Source organism: Cavia porcellus, unplaced genomic scaffold (genome assembly GCF_034190915.1).
Source record: "Cavia porcellus strain 051 isolate PalLab524CR breed Dunkin Hartley unplaced genomic scaffold, mCavPor4.1 scaffold_23, whole genome shotgun sequence".
Taxonomy (NCBI): Eukaryota; Metazoa; Chordata; class Mammalia; order Rodentia; family Caviidae; genus Cavia; species Cavia porcellus.
The window spans coordinates 61,982,298-62,001,727 of NW_026947506.1; the positions used below are offsets into that span (position 1 = coordinate 61,982,298).

Sequence of the window (19,430 nt, forward strand, 5' to 3'; positions counted from 1 at the left end):
ATCTCCAGGCTAAAAGGTGGAAACTGGGAGAGGGGCGAGACTGAAATTTCTGCATGCTATTTTATTGCCTCTTGGATTTTAAATCCTGTTCGTTTTAGTTATTCCAAATTAAATAAAATGAAGGGTTTTTTTGTTTTGTTTTTGTGGTGCTGGGGGTTGAACTCAGGGCCTCGTGCATCTGAGACAACAGTTCTACCACTGAGCTGTAGCCCCTGCCCAGAATGATCTTTAAGTAGGAAAATATTTCCTTCAGCTCCAAGTACCTTTTCATTCTGTTACTTGTCATAGTGCATTGGCTAAGATTTCTATTCTAATGTTGAATGTGGTGGTGAGCATGAATGACAAGCCTGACCCCTGTTCCCCATTGACTGTCCAAGTTCCCCATGACTGTCCCCCAAAACAGTATGCCCACATACAGTATGCCCACATCCCAGCCTGCACCTCTAGGTGGCATCACCCTGGCACAGCACAATATTGGCATTGCTGTGTCAACCATTGCCCAGTAACCGTTGCTCCTCAGCTGGTTTCCCTTCACTGACTTCATGCTCTCTCCCTGTCAACCTGAACCATACAAACCCAACTCAGTAAACTTGACCCACAGGTTCCTTCGGAGGTATCCCAGATCTCACTTGGAATTCCCGAAAAGCACAGGCTGGCTGTGCTTTTTCATTGGATCATCACAGTTTACCTAGTTACCATCAGTTACCTAATGATGATTGTCCTGGTCCATGTGTGTGTGTGTGTTTGTGTGTGTGTGTTGCTGGAGACTGAACTTTGCACTGAACCCTATCTCCAGACTTTTATTTATTTTATATTTGTATTTTGAGATACAGTCTTGGCTAAGTCACAGAGTTGCCCAGGCTGGGCTCAAGTTTGTGATTCTCCTGCCTCAGTGTCCCAACATGGTAGGATTACTCGAGTGTGCACTATGCCTTGCTGAACACTGCATCTTGCATGACATCAAAAATGTTCCCCAAATACTATATTGTGTTACCAATTCTCTCTTATTCTTAAATGGCTTCCTTTTGCGAATTTCCAAAAGTAATTATTGCTAAGAGTAAAATGACTGCTGAGCCAGGTAAAGTGCTAACTTTTCTCCCAACAGTTTGGAGAAGAATTAATAACCTTGGCTTGTTTATTTATGTAATTACTTTTAGATAATGAGAAGGAAAGATTATCAAGCATTGAAAAGATTAAACAGCTACGAGAACAAGTTAATGACCTCTTCAGTAGAAAATTTGGTAAGTCTGTGTATTCATATGCTTGAAATATTTCTTTTAAAAAAACACTTTATCAAGTCAGGTGTTATGGCTCAGGCCTGTAATCCCAGTACTTGGGAGGCTGAGGCAGGAGGATCACTGCAAGTTCGAGGCCAGCCTGGGCTCCATGTATAGTTTAAGGCCAGCCTGAACTACACAGCAGAGACCTTGTCTCAAAGATAAGTAAATAAGTAAATAAATAAATGATATTTTATCTTCTGAGGAGTTGCCCTTTCTGTGAAAGAGCTGTGATAAAAATTTGATCATTTAATCCTTACAGAAACTTGTCAGGTAGGTACTTTGACAATTCATGTTTAATAGATAGAAAGAGTCTTCTCTACTACCCATGCTAACTTCGAAATCAATACAGTGACATTTGTACATCACATTCCTGCTGGGAAGTAAAGTAACAATAGCAGATCATCAAGTGGGAATGAGGGCCAACACCCTTCCACTTTTAAAATTTAACACGAGGTCTTGCTAAGTAGCCGAGGCTGGCCTCGAACTTCCCACCCTCCTGCCTCAGCAGGATTAAAGGCATGTGACACCATGCCCAGTTTAAAATCTTGACATCAAAGATAAAGTATGGCTCTGGAAGTGAAAGTGACAAAGTGTACCAGGTCTCTGCCACTCGCCCTGTCTTAGGTGAGGCAATTGGTGTGGACTTCCCTGTGAAAGTGCCCTACAGGAAGATCACCTTCAACCCGGGCTGCGTGGTCATCGACGGGATGCCCCCCGGCGTGGTGTTCAAGGCGCCTGGGTACCTGGAGATCAGCTCCATGCGGAGGATCCTGGATGCTGCTGAGTTTATCAAGTTCACTGTCATCAGGTAAGGAGGGTCCCTTGGTCACCAGAATGCATCTGGAGGTCACAACTTACCAAAAGCACACAATTGCCACCCAGGGAATTTCCCTGGAAGGTGGCCTGGGTCCTGCAGTTAAGTATAGAGTTGGGTCCATTTTCTTGTCTCTCAGTGGATGTAAGCAGCCTGCCTCAATTTTACCTCCCACCACAGCATGAGTTGCATTGACACCCAGCAGAAGTATGTGGGACAAGCTTGGTACAATGGCACACACCTGTGATCCCAGCTCTCTGGGAAGCTGAGGCAGGAGAACAAGTTCTAGCCCAGCCTGGGAAATGTAGCAATTTAGTAAGATCTTATATAAAAAGTAAAAAGAGCTGGGGATGTAGGTCAGTACCAGGCCCTGGGGTGGGAGTGGGGCAGAAGGGTCAGACAGGAGGGGACCTTAAGCTATGCTGTGTCCACTTGTCTCTTTCTCCGCAGACCACTTCCGGGGCTCGAGCTCAGTAACGGTGAGTGTTCTGTGGGCAGACAGCATCCAGTTAGTGGCACTGATGCAGCAACCTGTGGGCGCTCACCCTGGGGGTCCTGGCTTCTGGACACCTGACCTTGAGCCTTCAAGGATTGAATCGATTTGCTTTTCCCTGGGTGTGACAAACTACCTCCTAAACGCATCGGGTTGCTAACTGACTTTTTATAGTTTTGTGGAGGTGTCATGAACATAACATAAAATTCATGTTCAGCAAGTTCACCTTATCCCTCTGGTTTACTGTACTGTGCTCTTGGTTTTTCTTTCTTTTTTTTTGTCTTTTTGCTTTTTATCGGTACCGGGGATCGAACTCACGACTGCCTGCTTGTAAGGCAGGCACATATGCCGCTGAGCTAAATCCCCAGACCTACTCTTAGTTTTTCTTTTCTTTTCTTTTTTTCTTTCTTTTCTTTCCTTTTTTCTCCCAGTACTGTGGATTGAATCCAGGGCTTTCACGCTAAACTACATTCCTGGCCCTTTTTCAGGCTGGGCTCAGACTTGCCATCCTCCTGTGTCAGCCTCCCAGAGTGCTGGGATCTCGGGTGTGCACACCACGCTTGTTTTTCTAATATTAGGATTAAGAGGAAAGTTACTCAGTGATTTCTAGTACTTCTTCTTTATGCTGTTGGGATGGAGCTCAGGGCCTCACTCGGGGCAGGCAAGCACTCACCACCGAGCCTCCTCTGCCTGCAACCCACACCCCAGCACCACCTAAGAGCAGAACAACTCCGTAGTCCAGAGGAGCTTCCTACCCGCTCTCAGTCACGTGCTCTTCCCACCCCAGTGTCTCAAAGCCGGAGGTTGGCTTTGTCTCTGTAGCCTTATTTGCATTTCCTCCAGGCAAATGTTAGTATCTGTGTTCTCTGCAGGTGTCTCGCTTACTTCAACTCATGCTCACTCCAGCACTTACATGCATGAGTTCCCTGCAGTTCTGAGACTTTTGAGACTCACAGCTTGTCTATCACATGCCTCCTGTGACATTTCCTGTCCCTGTTATTTCAAAGTTCTCTTGGGAATCACAAGAGAAAATGTGTGGTAAAATGTAAACAGAGCTAGGCAGAGACAACCTACCTGTACGTCCAGTACTCTGGGAGGCTGAGACAGGAATCCCAATTCAAACTCAGTCTGGGCAAGTTAATGACTTAGCAAGACCCTATCTCAGAATGAAAAAATAAAAAGGGCTGTGGTGTAGCTTAGTGTGAAAGCCCTGCAAAGAAAAAACAAATCCAATCTCTAGGTTTTCTTTAGCGATCTGATACTCTGGCCACAGCCCTGCCAGGCCATATGCCCTGTGCAGGATCCCTGGTTCAGGGCTGGCTTCTTCTTGCCTCCCGGGGTACTGCACCCCGCTGTACCCCAGGCCCCTCGCTGTTGCACTTTCACTGTTGCTTTTCTTTCTTTCTTTCTTTTTTTTTTTTTTTTGAGACAGGGTCTCTATGTAGATCAGGCTGGCCTTGAGCTCACTTTGTAGCCTAGGCTGGTCTTGAACTTGCAACAATCCTCCTACCTCAGCCTCCTGAGTGCTAGGATTACATTACAGGTGTGAGCCACCATGCCTCGCTTGCTGTTGCTTTTCTAACAGTAACGCTGAGACCAAAGGGAAATCGCTCATGTTTCCTGTCTCTACCCAAAGTGGGCAAACGCAAGATTGACCAAGAGGGTCGCATGTTTCAAGAGAAGTGGGAGCGCGCGTATTTCTTCGTGGAGGTGCAGAGCATCCCCACGTGTCTCATATGCAAGCAGAGCATGTCAGTGTCCAAGGAGTACAACCTACGGCGCCACTACCAGACCAACCACAGCAAGCACTACGACCGATACACGGAGCAGGCAAGAGACGCCAAGCTGGAGGAGCTCAAGAGCGGGCTCCAGAAGTATCTCCTGGGCTCATCAGATGTGCTGTATCCCGAGCCCAAACTCCTCCCCAGTGTGAATCCGCCTGAGAGCATCATGGTGCAGCCCATAGAAGATGTGGCTGGGAACCCATGGGAGAAGCTGCGTGAGAAAATCAAATTGTTTGTGGCCTACTCAATCGCCATCGATGAGATCACAGACATAAACAACACCATGCAGCTGGCCATCTTCATCCGGGGTGTCGATGAGAACTTTGATATGTCCGAAGAGCTCCTCGACACGGTGCCCATGACAGGCACAAAATCTGCCCATGAGATCTTCTCACGCGTGGAGAAGAGTCTTAAGAAATTTAACATCGACTGGTCCAAGCTGGTGAGCGTTGCATCCACTGGTACTCCGGCCATGGTGGATGCCAGTCACGGATTGGTCACCAAGCTCAAGGCCAAGGTAGCCATGCTCTGCAAGGGCTCAGACCTGATGTCCGTTTGCTGCATCATCCACCCCGAGTCCCTGTGTGCACAGAGGCTGAAGATGGACCACGTAATGGACGTGGTGGTGAGCTCTGTGAACTGGGTCTGCTCCCGGGGCTTGAACCACAGTGAATTCACCACGCTGCTCTACGAGCTTGACAGCCAGTATGGCAGCCTGTTGTATCACACTGGGATCAAGTGGCTCAGCCGCGGGCTGGTGCTAAAGAGGTTCTTTGAGTCCTTGGAGGAAATCGACAACTTCCTGTCTTCTCGGGGGAAACCTGTGCCTCAGTTGAGCTCCCAGGACTGGATCAGGGACTTGGCCTTCCTGGTGGATATGACCACGCATCTCAACACACTGAACATGTCCTTGCAAGGACACTCCCAGATGGTGACGCAGATGTACGACCTGATTCGGGCATTTGTGGCCAAACTATGCCTCTGGGAGACGCACTTGGCCAGGAATAACCTGGCCCACTTTCCCACGCTGAAATCAGTTTCCAGGAATGAAAGTGATGGGCTGAACTACATCCCGAGGGTCGCAGAGCTCAAGAGCGAGTTCCAGAAGCGGCTGTCCGACTTCAAACTCTACGAGGCTGAGCTCACACTATTCAGCTCACCGTTCGCCATCAAGATTGACAGCGTGCGCGAGGAGCTGCAGATGGAGGTGATTGACCTGCAGTGCAACACTGCGCTGAGGGCCAAGTATGACAAAGTGGGTGTCCCTGAGTTCTACAAGTATCTGTGGAGCAGCTACCCCAGGTACCGAAGCCACTGTGCCAGGATCCTGTCCATGTTCGGCAGCACCTACATCTGTGAACAGCTCTTCTCCATCATGAAGCTGAGCCAAACCAAGGATGGCTCTCAGCTGCAGGACTCACAGTGGGACTCTGCGCTTCATGGTGCCACCTAGGAAGGAAGCGTCCACTGCGCCCAGCCTTGGGGTCCACTGGCCTGGTGAAGGCCCACTGAGGACAACGGGTTAGATCATATATTGGAGTGTCCTCTTTTCCCATTTTGAATTGGAAGTCTAGTTTGCAGGATCACACCCACTGGCATGGTATTTTATGCTTCACTGTAGTTCAGTAAAACTGAAGAAAGCTGGGCTGTGTTCCTGTCATTGTCTGACACCAGTCACTTCCCACTCCCCTGGTTACCATGGTCTGCACAGGGGCGCAGACACGGAGAGCTGTGTCTGTTCGCCACAGGTACATCTGTGCCCCTTCCGCATTTACATGCTACCCCACCAGGTCCAGCACAGGTCCAAATCCAGGTGGAATGGCTGTTCATATGTTTCCCCCCAGTACTGGGGATTGAACCCAGAGCATTTACATGAAACTACATCAGCAACTAACTTTCTTTCTTTCTTTTCTCTTTTTTCTTCTTATTTCAATTTTGAGAGTCTCACTAAATGGCTTAAGTTGCCCAAGCTGGGCTCTCACTTGCCGTCCTCCTGCCTCAGCCACCCAGAGTGCTGGGATGACAGGCGTGTGCCTCCACACCTGGTTCTCCTTTGTGTTCTTCATGTGTATTCACGGCAATTAGAGACCCTCAAACATTGCCCCACCTATCATGGCACCAGGCTGAGCTGCTCAGAAAGCTGCAGAGGCCAAGGCTGGTACATGCAGGGAGAGGCCAGCCTCCAGCTGCTGCCATCTGCAGGGTCACCAGGATTTACACACAGTCTGTTCTTCACCACAGCTGCCCCACCTGCTGTGGACGTGGACCCAGCAGGATTCAAGTGGCCATTCACTCATCAGATGGCAGGGAGGGGACAGCAGTGCTCAGCCCAGCTCCCTTCTATCACCAGGGTCCTTCCACTTTGAAATCCACTGTCCATCTCCCTCTTTCCTGGCTCCTGTGTGGGGACTGGGTTTGGAATGTGGTGGCTGTTGTCTGGCAGTCACCCACACAAGAAACAAACTGCAGGATGAAAGTGAGTAGGAGTGACTTGCAGAGGTCACCATTGTCAGAGTCCACAGATGGGAGCATTTCAGAGTGGCCTGGTGCTGCACAAGGGGGCGAGGCTGCTCATCGCTGTCCACTCCCAGGGTGGGCCATGCTGCCCCTGTTCAAGAGCCTGTCCTAGCCAGGAGGGGCAGAGGACAGAGCTGGCCAGAGGCAGACCTGCGCTAGACCCCTGAGGCCAGGCTGCCTACCCGGCTTGTGCGCCCCTACCCCTGAAGCTACCCAAGGGTCCACCAAAAGGCCTGCCCCTCAGCCCCTGAGCTAGGCCAGAGAGAAAACCAGAAAGGCAGTCTGGCTGCCTCCCAGCCCCGCTCCTTTCTTGCCCAGTTATCTTGAGCAAATCACCTACATGTTCTGGACTTTGGTCTCCTCACCTGTGAAATCCCCAACCACCAACGTTGCTCTCAGAAATACAGCGCAGAGCCCAGCATCAAGGAAACAGGTGGCTGACAGGCGGCAGCTCTGACAGAGCCAGCTCCTCCAGCCATATCTCTCCCATGTTCTGGGGACACAGGGCCTTTGCCAATCACTTTCTAACCTCACCCAGGAGATGCTGGTGCTGACACAAAGGCCACTTCCAGGGAACCAGAAATATGGAAAAGTCATGGCTGGAGGGGTTTCAGCTTAGGAAAAAATACCAAAAAAAGGGGCTGGGGATTTAGCTCAGTGGCATAAGCATCTGCTTTGCAAGCGCATGGTCCTGAGTTCGATCCCTGGTACTAATAAAAAAAAAAGTTTGAAACGATGAAAGCACTTGACCCTGCATTGAATGGAAAGGTTGTAAGCACTACTGAACAAGCAGGGTCAGTTTGTCTCCCTTCAGCCCTGTGTGGTAGCAGCTGATGCCAGGCCCGGCGGGCTCTCCCAACCCTTTGACCATCAGAACACTCCCTTGGGAAGCACCTATTCCCGTGGTTTTGTCTCACCTCTAACGGGACCAGTGTTCCCAACACCCACCCACTCCCCTGCCATGGCTCAAGCCAGAGAGCAGCTCTCCATGATTCCTGTGGCGGCCTTTGTGATTAATGCTGTCCTTTGCATGTGGGGACAGGGGCTCGATAGCAAACGCTGCTCATAGCCTCACATCCTCCAAGGTGGGCAGGAACAGAGAAGGGACACGGGCCCTGCACACCTGTGTGGGCCTTTGTTTTTGTTTGGGGCCGCATGGCCCTGCCCTGGAATGTGGCCTGTCTCCTGCTATGCTCACCCTCATCTGCAGGGGGGGCAGCTCAAACGGTCAGCAAGGACCAGGAGCCCCTCTTTCTTGCTCTTGGGCTTCTACACCCCTGTTCCTGGCCAAGAGCAGGGCAGTGTGCACCTAGCGGAGCTCAGTGGCCTGTCATTCTAGAAATATCCCAGGGCCAGCAGTGGTGGCACATGCCTGAAATCAAGCCTCTGGGAGACTGAGTCAAGAGTAATGAACGTTCAAGCCCAGCCTGGGAAATTTGGATTCTGTCTCAAAATAAAAAAGTAAAAAAGAGCTGAGAATGTCACTCAGTGTGAATCTGTTTAACTCCCAATTGTGGGGAGGTCACTGGGACAGAGCCACGCCCACCCTCCTCAAGGCCTCAGTGCCCTGCAAGCAACATTTATTGAGGGTGGCTGATGGCCTCGTGGGCTGAAAGCCCCATACAACCGGGGCGTTGGGCTCCACACAAGTATATACAGGGATGGGGAGGGGCTTTCTGAGGAGGGCGCCCAGGCCTCAGACAGAGACAGAAGATGCCAACTTTCGCTTGGTGCTCTCGGTGCAGCGGTGCAGGATGAGGTCTGTGCTGGGTCTTGGGGGCACTGCTGGCTGCGGCTTTGCTCGCTGGCTCTGCAGTTGCTCTGAACCGGACAGAGAGGAAGGTCGGGGGTCTCACCTAGGGAGCCTTCTTTACTGAGACTCCGCCCTCTAGGGCTCGCCACGCCCCTGGCCCCGCCCCTTTCTCCCTAGTGCTGTCTCTGCCCTCTGGCCCTGTTTTCGGGTCTTTCCTCCGACTCCAACCCCGTTGCCTAGGCCACCCCTCCCAAGTTTCCTCTGGCTTCCTCTCAGACTCCGCCCTCTAGGACTCGCCCTGCCCTAGCTCTCGGGCCAGGCCTCTCCTGCGCTCACTCTGGGGTCCGTGGGGCGCTGGGCCGCGCCGCTGCTGTAGGAAGCGCACGCTGTTGCGGCGATAGGTGTCCTGGGTGAGGCGCTTCCGCGACCGCTGGTGGATGCTGTGCGCATTGCGGATGGTCGACCTAGGCCAGCGGGACCGGGTGTCACCAGGTCCCCGGTCACTCCTGGCGCCCACGCCGCCCCTCCCTCAACCTCCCGGCTCCCCATCCGGGGCCTGACTCACCGGCGGGGAGGCGCCCCTCGGCCCTTGATCTGGCGCTGAGCCTGCTCCACCTCTTGCCCTGCCTTCTGCAGGTACATAGATGGGAAGTAGCCGGTGGCGTCCTCCTTTCTACAAGACAGCAGTCTGGAGGCCCAGCAGGAAGCTGCGAAGCCTGGGCTAAGTCTGGGCAGGGTTACTTGACATTTTTTTTTTTTTTTTTTTTTTGTACTGGGAATCGTCTCATGCTCGACACCCAGGCACTTATACAGTTGAGCTAAATCCCGGGCCTCTCTTTTCTTTTACTTTTTTTTTTTTTTTTTTTGGTATTCACGCTTGCCAGGCAGGTACTTACACCACTGAGCTAAATCCCCAGCCCTTCTCTCTTTTCTTTTAAGATGTTGCCTTTTCTGTCCCAAGAAAGTGATCGTGTCGTTTCCACTTTCATCTATGTTTTTAAAATGTATTTTTATTCTTCTATATATGTTTTTTTCTAAATGCTTTTTTGTTTTTAGATTTTACCCATGGTAAGTCCTAGGTAAAGCCTGTGATCTATCCAAAACAAATGTTATAGTGTGATGTTGGGATCTGAGTTTTTTCAGAGGTTTTATTTGAGGCGAGTCTAACTTTTCTGGCCTTGAATTCACTCTGTAACCTAGGCTGATCTCGAACTCAGCACTCCTCCTGCCTCGGCCTCCCAAGGGCTAGGATCACAGGCATGTGCCACCACGCCCAGTTGGATCTGGAGTTTTGTTTGAGTCTTTTGTTTTTTTCTATCATATAGACAACCAGGTGTTCCAGCGCCATTGTTGGAAAGATTTTCTTTTCCACACTCAATAGTATACTTATGAGCAGGAAAAAAAAAAATCTTTGCATGACACAAACATTCCAAGGTGAAGCAATGACCACAACGAAGTCCCTACTCAGCTTGTCCCTACCTGGATGCTTTCTCGGTGCCAGTTAGGGTTAACAAGTGAAGGGCCAGGCTCGAGTGTGTGTGGCTACTGCTGAGGGCCAAGGGTGACCCATGGCTCTGGCTTAGGAGCCCCCCTGGGTGCAAGGAATCTGCCCCCCACAACCAGAAAATAACAAAATGAGTGTTCCAACAGCCTCGCATTTGGAGGGACAGAAAGATGGGAACTGCAGAGCACATTTTCAAAGGAAAAGGATTGTGGTCTTGGACATCATGGGCAACAAATTCCACACCTGGCTGTGCTGTTGGAGGAGGAGTGATAGCTGCACTATGCCAAGAAGGGACCCCGAGTCCCAAGGAATGGGGACCCCGTTGGGCCAAGACACCGAGCCCCCTAGACCAGGTGCACTGGGCTCGTCTGTCCCCTGCTTGGGCTGTTGTGGGCTGAGGGCACCTACCTGACCACCCACCAGCCATCCAGGAGCTTATGAATGACCTCGATGGCCTCACCCTCTGACAGGGACATCTCATCCTCCTCCACGGCAGTGTAGGCTTTGATGCTAATATAGGGCTCACCTGGCAGATGAAGGGGACACAGGCTGTGGTGTGTGGGAGACCCTGGCACCTCCCTTTGGGTCTCCGGCTTCCTCCAGTTGAGCAGCCCCACATGGAGCCAGACCACCCCTCTGGTGCCCACCCCAGGGTGCACCCCACACCACTGCCACCCACGCCAGAGAACAGGCCTCCCACAAATACAGGGGCCCAGTCAGTAACTGAAGAGACCTGCATGGGGGACACTGGTCACTCTACAGCCACATAGAGTCCCGGCTTTTTCCCAAGGAGCCATAAATCCCCCACTAAAGGGTAAAATCCTTCCTTTTTACTTTTTCTATTACTGGGGATGTAACCCAGGATCTTTGCATTGAGCCACGTCCCCAGCCCTTTCTTTTAATTTTTTTATTTTGAAACAAGGTCTTGCTAATCACTAAACTGCTAGGCTCAAACTTGTGATCCTCCTTCCTTAGCCTCTCATGCCCGATGAAATCTCTGGATTTTAAAATCTGGTCAACCAAGCCTAACTGACTGCAAACTCAGTGCAGGCCCCACACATGTGGCCCCAGGTCAGCCAGGGTCCCCTTCCAGTCAGTGATGGGGACACTACCTCCACACTGCATTCAGCTGCCACCTTTGTCACTTGCACCCTCTCCCTTTGTCACCTCCTGTTTTCCTATCCTCAGCAGACATCATGACCTACCAGGGTCCCTGAGTCAGAGACAGTTGGGGGCCTCGTCGTGGGCAGCAGTTGGGCCACACCAGCACAACCACTCCCTTCTCTGTGCCCCTTCCTCCTGGAGCCCTGGGCTCTGGAAGGCTGGGTACCTGCATAGTTGGGTTCTGGGTCCTCAGCCTCATCAGGACTGTCCAAGGGCTCCAAGAAGGATGCAGGGACCCAACCACGCTTTGCTTTCATTTGGCAAAACCACCAGCCTGTGCCAGGGTGGGGAAGCAAATGAGAGAAGTGGAGCCTGGCAGCCTCCCTCAGCCATGAGGTTGCTGAGGACACACAGAGACACAGACATGGGGTGCTAAAATCCCACGCCCCCAACCCCAGCTCATGAGGTGACAGGGCTAAGTCCCCTCCTCAGCAGCAGACTCCAAGTCCACACGAGGCCTGCACCCATAAGCATCTCATCCCAGCTTGCACCATTCGAGGGGACCCCGCCCTGGGGAACCAGATCCCAGTTGCACAGGGGGCCTGACCACTCTCGCTCTTCTCCACGACCTCCACTACATCGCCTGTGGCCAGAGCCATCTCAGAGCCTGAGGTCGTCTGGTAGTTGGCAATGGCACGGTAGCTTTGCAGAACAATGGGCCCGGTGATGTCTGGAAGTGAGGAGGCTGTTAAGCAGATTCCTGCAGCCCCCAGTCACTGAGTCCCCAGCACCTCCTAGACACTGGGTTCTCAGCTGGGAGGTCACAGGGGCTTGGGGCCGCCTTCTCCAGGGACCCTGATGGAGCAGGAAGTGCAGCAGAGACCCTGTGAAGCCAACGTGGCACCATTTCCAGGGACCTTGGGGGGGCACGGAGGCAAACTGGAGCCCTGCCTGGGAAACTGAGTGGCTTTTTTTTTTTTTTAATTTTTTTTTGGCCTTTTTCCTTTTTATCGGTACCGGGGATCGAACTCATGACTGCCTGCTTCCAAGGCAGGCACTTATGCCGCTGAGCTAAATCCCCAGCCCCTACTGAGTGACTTCTTGAGATCTTACCTCAAAATAAAAATGTTTGAAAAGCCCTGGGACAGAGCTCCATGTGAAGAGTCTGGGTTCTGTACCCAAGACAACACAGTTGGGGGAGCAGCAGAAGGGGGTGCTAGGGTGCTTAGGCAGGAGGGAAGGGGAGAGAGCCTGGGAGAAACCAGTCCTGGGGGCACTTTGAGCTTGACTTCCAGCCCCCAGACCTCAAAGACTCATTTCTGTCACCTGTGTCACCGGCCTGTGGTACTTTGTCCAGGTCACACCTCATCTTCTTGTGGTGCTACCCAGGACCTCACTGAGCTAAGCTCCTACTGGCTGAGTGCGTCTGTGTCACCAGAGTCCTGGCTGGGGACCTGGGGACAAGTCTGCCCCGATTCAAGGTGATGCCAAGGTGACCCCAAGGAAGAGACCCTTCCAGCAAGTGTGTTCCTCAGGGTACCTGTTTCCTGTCATTTTACGCTTCACTTGGTGAAAACAACAACTTCAGGGACATCTCACTATGCTGCTGGGTTTACCTCAAACTCCTGGGCAGTCTTTCTGCCTCAGGCTCTGGGACTACAGGAGTGCACCATGGTGCCCAGCTTTATGCATTAATACTTTTTTTTTCAGTACTGGGATTTGGACCCAGGGCCTTCACACTAAGCTACATCCCCAGTCATTTTTATTGTTTGTATTTTAAATTTCGAGACAGGGTTTTCTTGTTAGTTGCCAGAGAGGGCCGAAATTTGCAGTCCTCCTACATCAGCCTCCCAGATGCTGGAATTACAAGCACATAACACCATGTTCCACTGACAATCGATACATTTACAAAGTGCCCGCTGGCCGTAGTGGCACACAACTGTAATCCCAGCATTCAGGAGGCCGAGGCAGGAGGATCCCCACAGGTTCAAGGCCAGCCTGGGCTACTTAGTGAGTTCAGGTACAGTCTCAGAGACCCTGTCTGGAAAAAAAAGAAAGTGCTTGCTATGGAGTAAGTGCTTGGTAAATGTTAGGGATTACTGTTAATAGCTGTTGCACAAACCAGATTAGAAACCTTGCCCTGGGTCACTCCTGAAAGCCACCTTGGCTCCCTCACCCTTCCCAAGCCCCCCCCCCCACAAGCCCAGGTTAATAAGGGGCACTGAAGCCGCAGGATCTGCAAGGGGACCCCTGGCTCCACACCCCCACACTGGGCTCTCACCTGCAGCATTGCTCTTGCCATCCTTGGTCACCAGGTAGGTCTCTACCTTCCTTGTCCTGTGGAGGGGAGAACCAGTCTGTGCGGTAGGTAGCACTCACTGAGGAGGGGCAGCCCACACGGACCTGCAGGAGGACTTTCCAGAGCAGGGGACCCGGAAATGGGGGAAGGCTCAGGAATGACAGCCCCAGGCAACCCCTGATGCCATGGGGGCACTGGCTGGCCTGGTCTCTGCAGACGCCCTGAGGGGGACCCGCTCTGCCCCCAACCTTGTTACAATTTTTTTTTTTTTTTTTTTTTTTGGTACTGAGGTTCAAACTCATGACCTTGTGCATGCCAGGCAGGCACTTGTGCTGCTGAGCTAAATCCTCAGCACCCCCACACACACCTCAGGGAACTTCAGTCAGAGATTGGAGGAAATGGGAGTGGGGTGCGGGACTGTAATTCCCACACTTTGAGAGGCTGAGGCAGGAGGATTGCCTTGTTCAGTTCAGCCTGGGAAACACTGATTTAGTGAGATCCTGGCTAAAAATAAAACAATGAAAAGGGGTGAGGGTGTAGCTCAGTGTGAAGGTCCTGAGTTCAATTCCCAGCAAGGGGGAGAAACGGGTCTACTCTAGGTCAATGACCAGCTGGTTACAGCACAGGACCCAGGACTATAGTCCCCAATCAGGCATGTTCCTCAGAACCCTGAGACCTCTTTGGGCCTCAGGCTCCTTTTCGTTGCCCGCCCTGTTCCCATCCATGCCACTTACGGGCTGTTACTGGGCAGCTGCAGGTCTTCGGGCCGCACCTTGAAGAAGCCCAGCACATGCGGGCCGCGGGAGATCTTGGGGGGCAGCGCCATGAGCGCAGCGCAGTACTCAGACAGCGTCCCCTGGCGGCTCTCGGCAGTGCGCTGCCCGTGGTACCAACGTGGGGCTGGAGCGAAGGGTGGGGGACACCAGGGAGGTGAGAGACTCAGGGGCACTGAAGGGCCCCCGGGGAGGTGAGGGGACCCCAACCCCGGGGTAGGTGTGAGGGATCCACAGGCGGGGGGAGATGAGGGAACCTGGCGGAGGGGAGGGGGCCTTGGGGAGGTGAGAGACCCCAGGGGGAGGTAAGGGGATCCGGCGGAGGTGAGGGAACCCCAGGGGTGAGGGGTGAGGGGACGCCGGGGCGGGTGGAGCACGCCGTGGGTAGGGGGGGTCTGGACCCAGCCTCACCGGGGAGGTGCGGGATGATCCTGTTTGCGGGGTTGATTTCTCCCGCCTCGATGGGAAACATTTCCTTTAGCATTTTCTAGACGCGAAAGGACAAGACAGCAATGAGACGGACGCCCCTTGCGCCCCTCCCACCACCTCGGGAGACTCAGCCGAGCCCACTTTGGGCGCCCTGCAGGCTCCCCGGCCCAGCTGGCCCCGCAGCCCTGAGTCTCTGCCAGCCAGAGCCGCCACCAGCCTGAGTGTGACCCCCGCTTCCCTCTGTCCCCGCCCCGGCCCACAGCAGCAGCCCCGCGGCGGGGGAGTGGAGAGCTCTGGCCCGCTCGCCCCACTCACGTGGAATTCGTAGATTTCAGTGAACTTCCGGTACACCACCTTCTCGGACAGGTCCTGCCACTTCACCAGGAACATGTACACCTGCGGGGCGGCAGGGTCAGCTCGGGGCCCCCGGGGCTCCATGCACTGGGGAGCTGCTGCCTTCGGCTGTGGGGCCTGGGCGGCTCGGCCACAGTCTGCACTGGCTTCTTCCCGCGCGGTGCGGGTGTTGGAACTTGGCGCCCAGGGTGGTCTGGTTAAGAGGTGGTGGGACCTTTAGGAGGCGGGGCCTTGGGGCTGGGCGTTTAGCTCTGCGGCATAAGCGCCTGCCTTGCAAGCAGGCAGTCTTGAGTTCGATCCCCGGTACCGATAAAAAGGAAAAAGACTTTTTAAAATAGAGGCGGGGTCTTTTGGGAGGGGCACGGCCGGCTGGCTGGGCTGGCTGGGTCCTCAGTGTACGGTTCTGCCATCTAGAGACCACTGTTTTGAGGTCCGCACCCCAGGCAGCAACGTGCAGTTTGGTCTTTCAGTCTCCCAAACCTTAAGTTTCAAGACCTCAACAACCTCTTTTAAGTTTCTTTTTAAATTAGTATACATTTGCAATCAATGATGATTATGGTAGTCATTGAGAGGAGCTGGTACAGATTGCATATCGCTGCTTCGTCGTTTTTACTTCCTCTTCCCTCCCTACTGTCTCCCCCTCCCCAGACTCCTTCCCAGTCCCTCAAAGTCCATCTCCCTACTTCATGTCATCAATCTTTCATTCTGCTCTTTGCTCTTTGCTCATAGTCAGAAATATTTAACCTTCTGACTATGTCCTTAGCATTGTGGCCTCAAAGTGCACCCATTTTCCTACATACGACTTACATGTATCTTTTTTACAGCAGAGTATTACTCCACTGTGTGTCAGTGCCACCTTTGCTGTACAGGCTCATCTGATGATCCACATGTAGGCCTCTTGCAAGCCTGAGCAGTTCGAGGTGTGCCATACAGACGCGGGTGTCCGTGGATCATTGCACCACAAGGTCGTTAGCTCTGCTGTGAATCTATGTGTGCAGGAGAGCGAGAGCCAAGTCCGATGCAATGTCCACTTTAGTTTTTTGAGGAGGCTCCATGCTGTTTTGTGTAGTGGTTGCACTAGTCTGTATTCCCACTATTGGCAGGGAAGAGCTCCTTTTCCCCCACAGCCTCTCCAGCTGTCAGTTTTTGAGTTCTTGATCAGAGCCATTCTTTTGGGAGTACAATGGTATCTCAGGGGCCTTTTTTCTCTGTAGGTCCCTATCCTCAGGTGTTTTGTTACAGTAATGTAAAACAGACTAGTGCTTCTTTCACATCAGCTCAGACTCATCATCCTAACTTGAAGTTAGGATGCAGGACCTTACTCCTGGGGCTGGCATGTGTGTCTCCAGGCGTGGGAAATGGAAAGGGCTCAGGCATTGTAGGAACCCAGGAAGAGAATGTGGAGTTCTGTTTATATACAATTTCCAAAACAGATACATCTGTATGAAGTGGATCGGCATCACCAGGGGCTGGAGTGGAGACCTGGAGAGACTGCTCATAGGTACAGGGTTTATTCAGGCAGGAGATGGAAAGAAAATGTCTTGACACTGACTTTAGTGATAGATACAAAGCTCGAATATACTTAACATGCTGAATTACATATTTCACACAGACAGACTGTGTGGTGTTGAACTCTATCTCACGTGAGCCATAACTGAAAGAAAAACACAAACCTTGGTACAGAAATAATAGAAACAGCTAGGTGAGCTGGGCATGGTGGCACACTTCTGTAACCCCAGATACTCAACAGGCTAAGGCACGATGATTGCAAGTTTGTGTTAGTGATTAGTCTAGAGAACTTAGCAAGACCCTGTTTCAGTGAAAACAAATGAATAGGAACTGGGGGAAGTAGCTCAATGCAAAGGCTCTGAGTTCAATGCCCTATTGGTGTTAAAAAAAAAAAAAAAAGGATGGAGGCAGGCATAGTGATGTGTGCATGTGATCCCAGCAGTCAGGGGACTGAGGCAAGAGGATCACCATGAGTTTGAGGCCAGCCTGAACTACATAATGAAACCATATCTCAAAAAATAAATAAAAGCCAGGGATTTAGCTCAGCGGGATAAGTGCCTGCCTGGCAAGAGTGAGGCCATGAGTTTGATGCCTGGTACAATAAATAAATAAATAGATAGATAAATAAATAAATAAAAGATGAATAACCCTGAAACACATCATGTTAGTATGCTAAATAAAATGACTAGTCACTAAAGGACAAATACTGCATGATCTCATTTATGGGAATTTATTGGAATAGTTAGACCTATAAACCAGGAAGGGCCGGATGGCACATGCTTGTCCCAGCACACTGGGGGGCCATGGGAGAGGACATAAAGGTCACTATTTAGAGGGTACAGTAAAGATGAAAAGTTCTAGCAATGAAACGTGACCACGCTAATGCCAGTGAGCTATGTACCTAAAATGGCTAAAATGGTAAATTTTATGTATGCATATTTTGGCACAATGATTTTTTTAAAAAAGTATAGCACTGGTGTATAAGTGAATTGTAATGGAACAGAATGGAAAAATCTAGAAGTAGATGCAAATGTCTACAGAGCTTCTCCCTATGATGTACCAATAAAATTTTAAAAATAAAAAAGCCTACGGGGTTTAATATATGATTGATGTAACATCTGAAGTTGTAAGAGTGAAGGTAAATTTTTAAACACTAGCACTTGACTAATTTATTTATTTCTGGCAGTGCTGAGAATTGAAGCCGAGGCCTTCAAACTGAGTCAACATGCCAGCCTTTATTTTTTGAGACAGGGTCTTGCTTATGTAGTTCAAGCTGGTCTTGAACTTATCATATAACCCAGGGTGGCTTTAAACTCACGATGATCCTCTAGCCTCAGCTTCTCAAGTACTGGGATTTCGGGCATGTGCCACCAAGCCTGGCACCTCCAGTCTTTCTAAAAATCTTTTAGTTTGAGGCAAGATCTTGCTGACTTGCTAAATTGCCCAGGTTGAGTGCAAACTTTTGATCTTCGTGCCTCAGCCTCCTAGAATGCTGGGGTTACAGGTGTGTGCCACCACCATGCCTGATTCGGCTGGCCTTTTTGTGGGTTGTTTTTTTGTTTTTTGTCTTTTTCCTTTTTATCGGTACCGGGGATCGAACTCACGACTGCCTGCTTGCAAGGCAGGCGCTTATGCCGCTGAGCTAAATCCCCAGCCCCTCGGCTGGCCTTTTTGGTAAAAGATAATATTAGATATAGGGCTGAGGGTGCCGCCCGATGACAGAGTGCTTCTCAGGCATGCGTGTGGTGTGTGTGTGTGTGTGTGTGTGTGTGTGTGTGTGTGTGTGTGTCTGTGTGTGTGTTCAATCCCGAGTACCACTACCGCCCACACCAGAATTCTTTGTATCTCCCACCACAGAGCAGAACAGACTACAAACAGATGTGAAATCTAACATGAAAATCGAAAGCATAGGAGTGCTAGCAGGAAATTATTTCAAGATTAAAAGCTGAGCGGGAGAAAGGAGGGTAGAGACTGAGATGGAGACAGGTGGCTTGGCACATTAACGTGCGTCCAAGAACCACGTGCAGCCCCTTGGGGCGAGGGAACCCTGGGATGAGGTGGCCGCATTCCCAGTCCCAGGCTAAGACAGGCAGCTGACATCGTGGGAGAGGCTAAGGCTCTAACATGTGCCGTGAGAGCCCCGAGGAGCGGGGCTGGACAGAGGAGGTGGCCCGAGTGCAGGGCGCAGTGGCTGGGGAAGAATGGCCCGGGGCGGGCAGCCGAGGTCCCAGGAGGAGCCTTCTGCCCTACATTCTGCCCCACCCGCGCTCCCTACTCACGTAGTGCTGGCTGGGGACAAACCGCTTTTCGAAGCCCAGGAGGGCGATGTGGCGGATGAAGCTGTCCGTCATGGCTGGCTGGTGGTGTCTCTCCGTCCTCCCCGCGCTCCGGGGCTGGGTCTTAAATGCTCTGGAAAGAGGAAGTCACTGCTGTCCCAATCAGGGGAGCAGGAGGGCAGGGCTCAGCTGCTTCTTTCAGTTTCTGGGGACCCTGAGCTCCAGCCCTGTGGACTTGAGCAGTAGCAGGCACATGTGGGCTGGGTGGGCCTGCCCTCCATCTGCTGCCCCTCAGTCTGCCACGCTGGGCCTTCTGGCCCCAGCCCAGGGCCTTTCTGTAGCCCTGTGAAACGTGCTCCTAACCTAGCCTCAGGGTCTTTACACAGAGCCTCCATCCCATCATCCCCTTCTTGAGGGTTTCTGCAAGGTGTCACCTCTGTAGCGTGGCCCTCCTTAACGACTTCATGTAAAACAGCAGACTTCACACCTGCCCCTGCCTCTCCCTGCATTTTCTTCCCAGCATTGATTTTCACTGATATAT

The 19,430-nt window shown here is 51.8% G+C and overlaps 2 protein-coding genes across 14 annotated transcripts in view; one reads left to right on the forward strand and one right to left on the reverse strand.

Annotated features, from left to right (window-relative positions):
* LOC100725780 (general transcription factor II-I repeat domain-containing protein 2B) overlaps positions 1-6,016 on the forward strand; it is a 40,323-nt gene extending 34,307 nt beyond the window's left edge. For 8 of the 11 annotated variants that reach the window (XM_063234496.1, XM_063234495.1, XM_063234491.1 and 5 more), the window contains 4 exons: positions 1,158-1,241; positions 1,905-2,088; positions 2,545-2,573; positions 4,131-6,016. In XM_063234496.1, the coding sequence (XP_063090566.1) occupies positions 1,158-1,241; positions 1,905-2,088; positions 2,545-2,573; positions 4,131-5,824 (1,991 nt within the window). In that variant the 3' untranslated portion in view covers positions 5,825-6,016. The remainder of the gene's footprint in view (positions 1-1,157; positions 1,242-1,904; positions 2,089-2,544; positions 2,574-4,130) is intronic. The other 3 variants (XM_013149301.3, XM_023563727.2, XM_063234499.1) reach the window with 3 other exon arrangements.
* A 2,357-nt stretch (positions 6,017-8,373) lies between these two features.
* Ncf1 (neutrophil cytosolic factor 1) lies at positions 8,374-19,035 on the reverse strand. Of its 3 annotated transcripts, XM_013149307.2 has the most exons (12): positions 18,893-18,989; positions 15,912-16,090; positions 15,066-15,146; positions 14,733-14,808; positions 14,283-14,448; positions 13,531-13,586; positions 11,857-11,979; positions 11,476-11,583; positions 10,554-10,671; positions 9,207-9,314; positions 8,978-9,105; positions 8,374-8,709 (listed from the first exon to the last, which is right to left on the reverse strand). In XM_013149307.2, exons 3-12 carry the CDS (start codon positions 15,138-15,140, stop codon positions 8,585-8,587), a joined length of 1,083 nt encoding a protein of 360 aa, XP_013004761.1. In that variant the 5' UTR covers positions 15,141-15,146; positions 15,912-16,090; positions 18,893-18,989; the 3' UTR covers positions 8,374-8,584. The 3 variants fall into 3 exon arrangements, with proteins under 3 accessions (XP_013004761.1, XP_004999467.1, XP_013004764.1); XM_004999410.4 differs by lacking the exon at positions 15,912-16,090 and having other exon boundaries at positions 18,893-19,035; XM_013149310.3 differs by lacking the exons at positions 11,476-11,583; positions 11,857-11,979; positions 15,912-16,090 and having other exon boundaries at positions 18,893-19,035.
* Between the last annotated feature and the right edge of the window lie 395 nt (positions 19,036-19,430).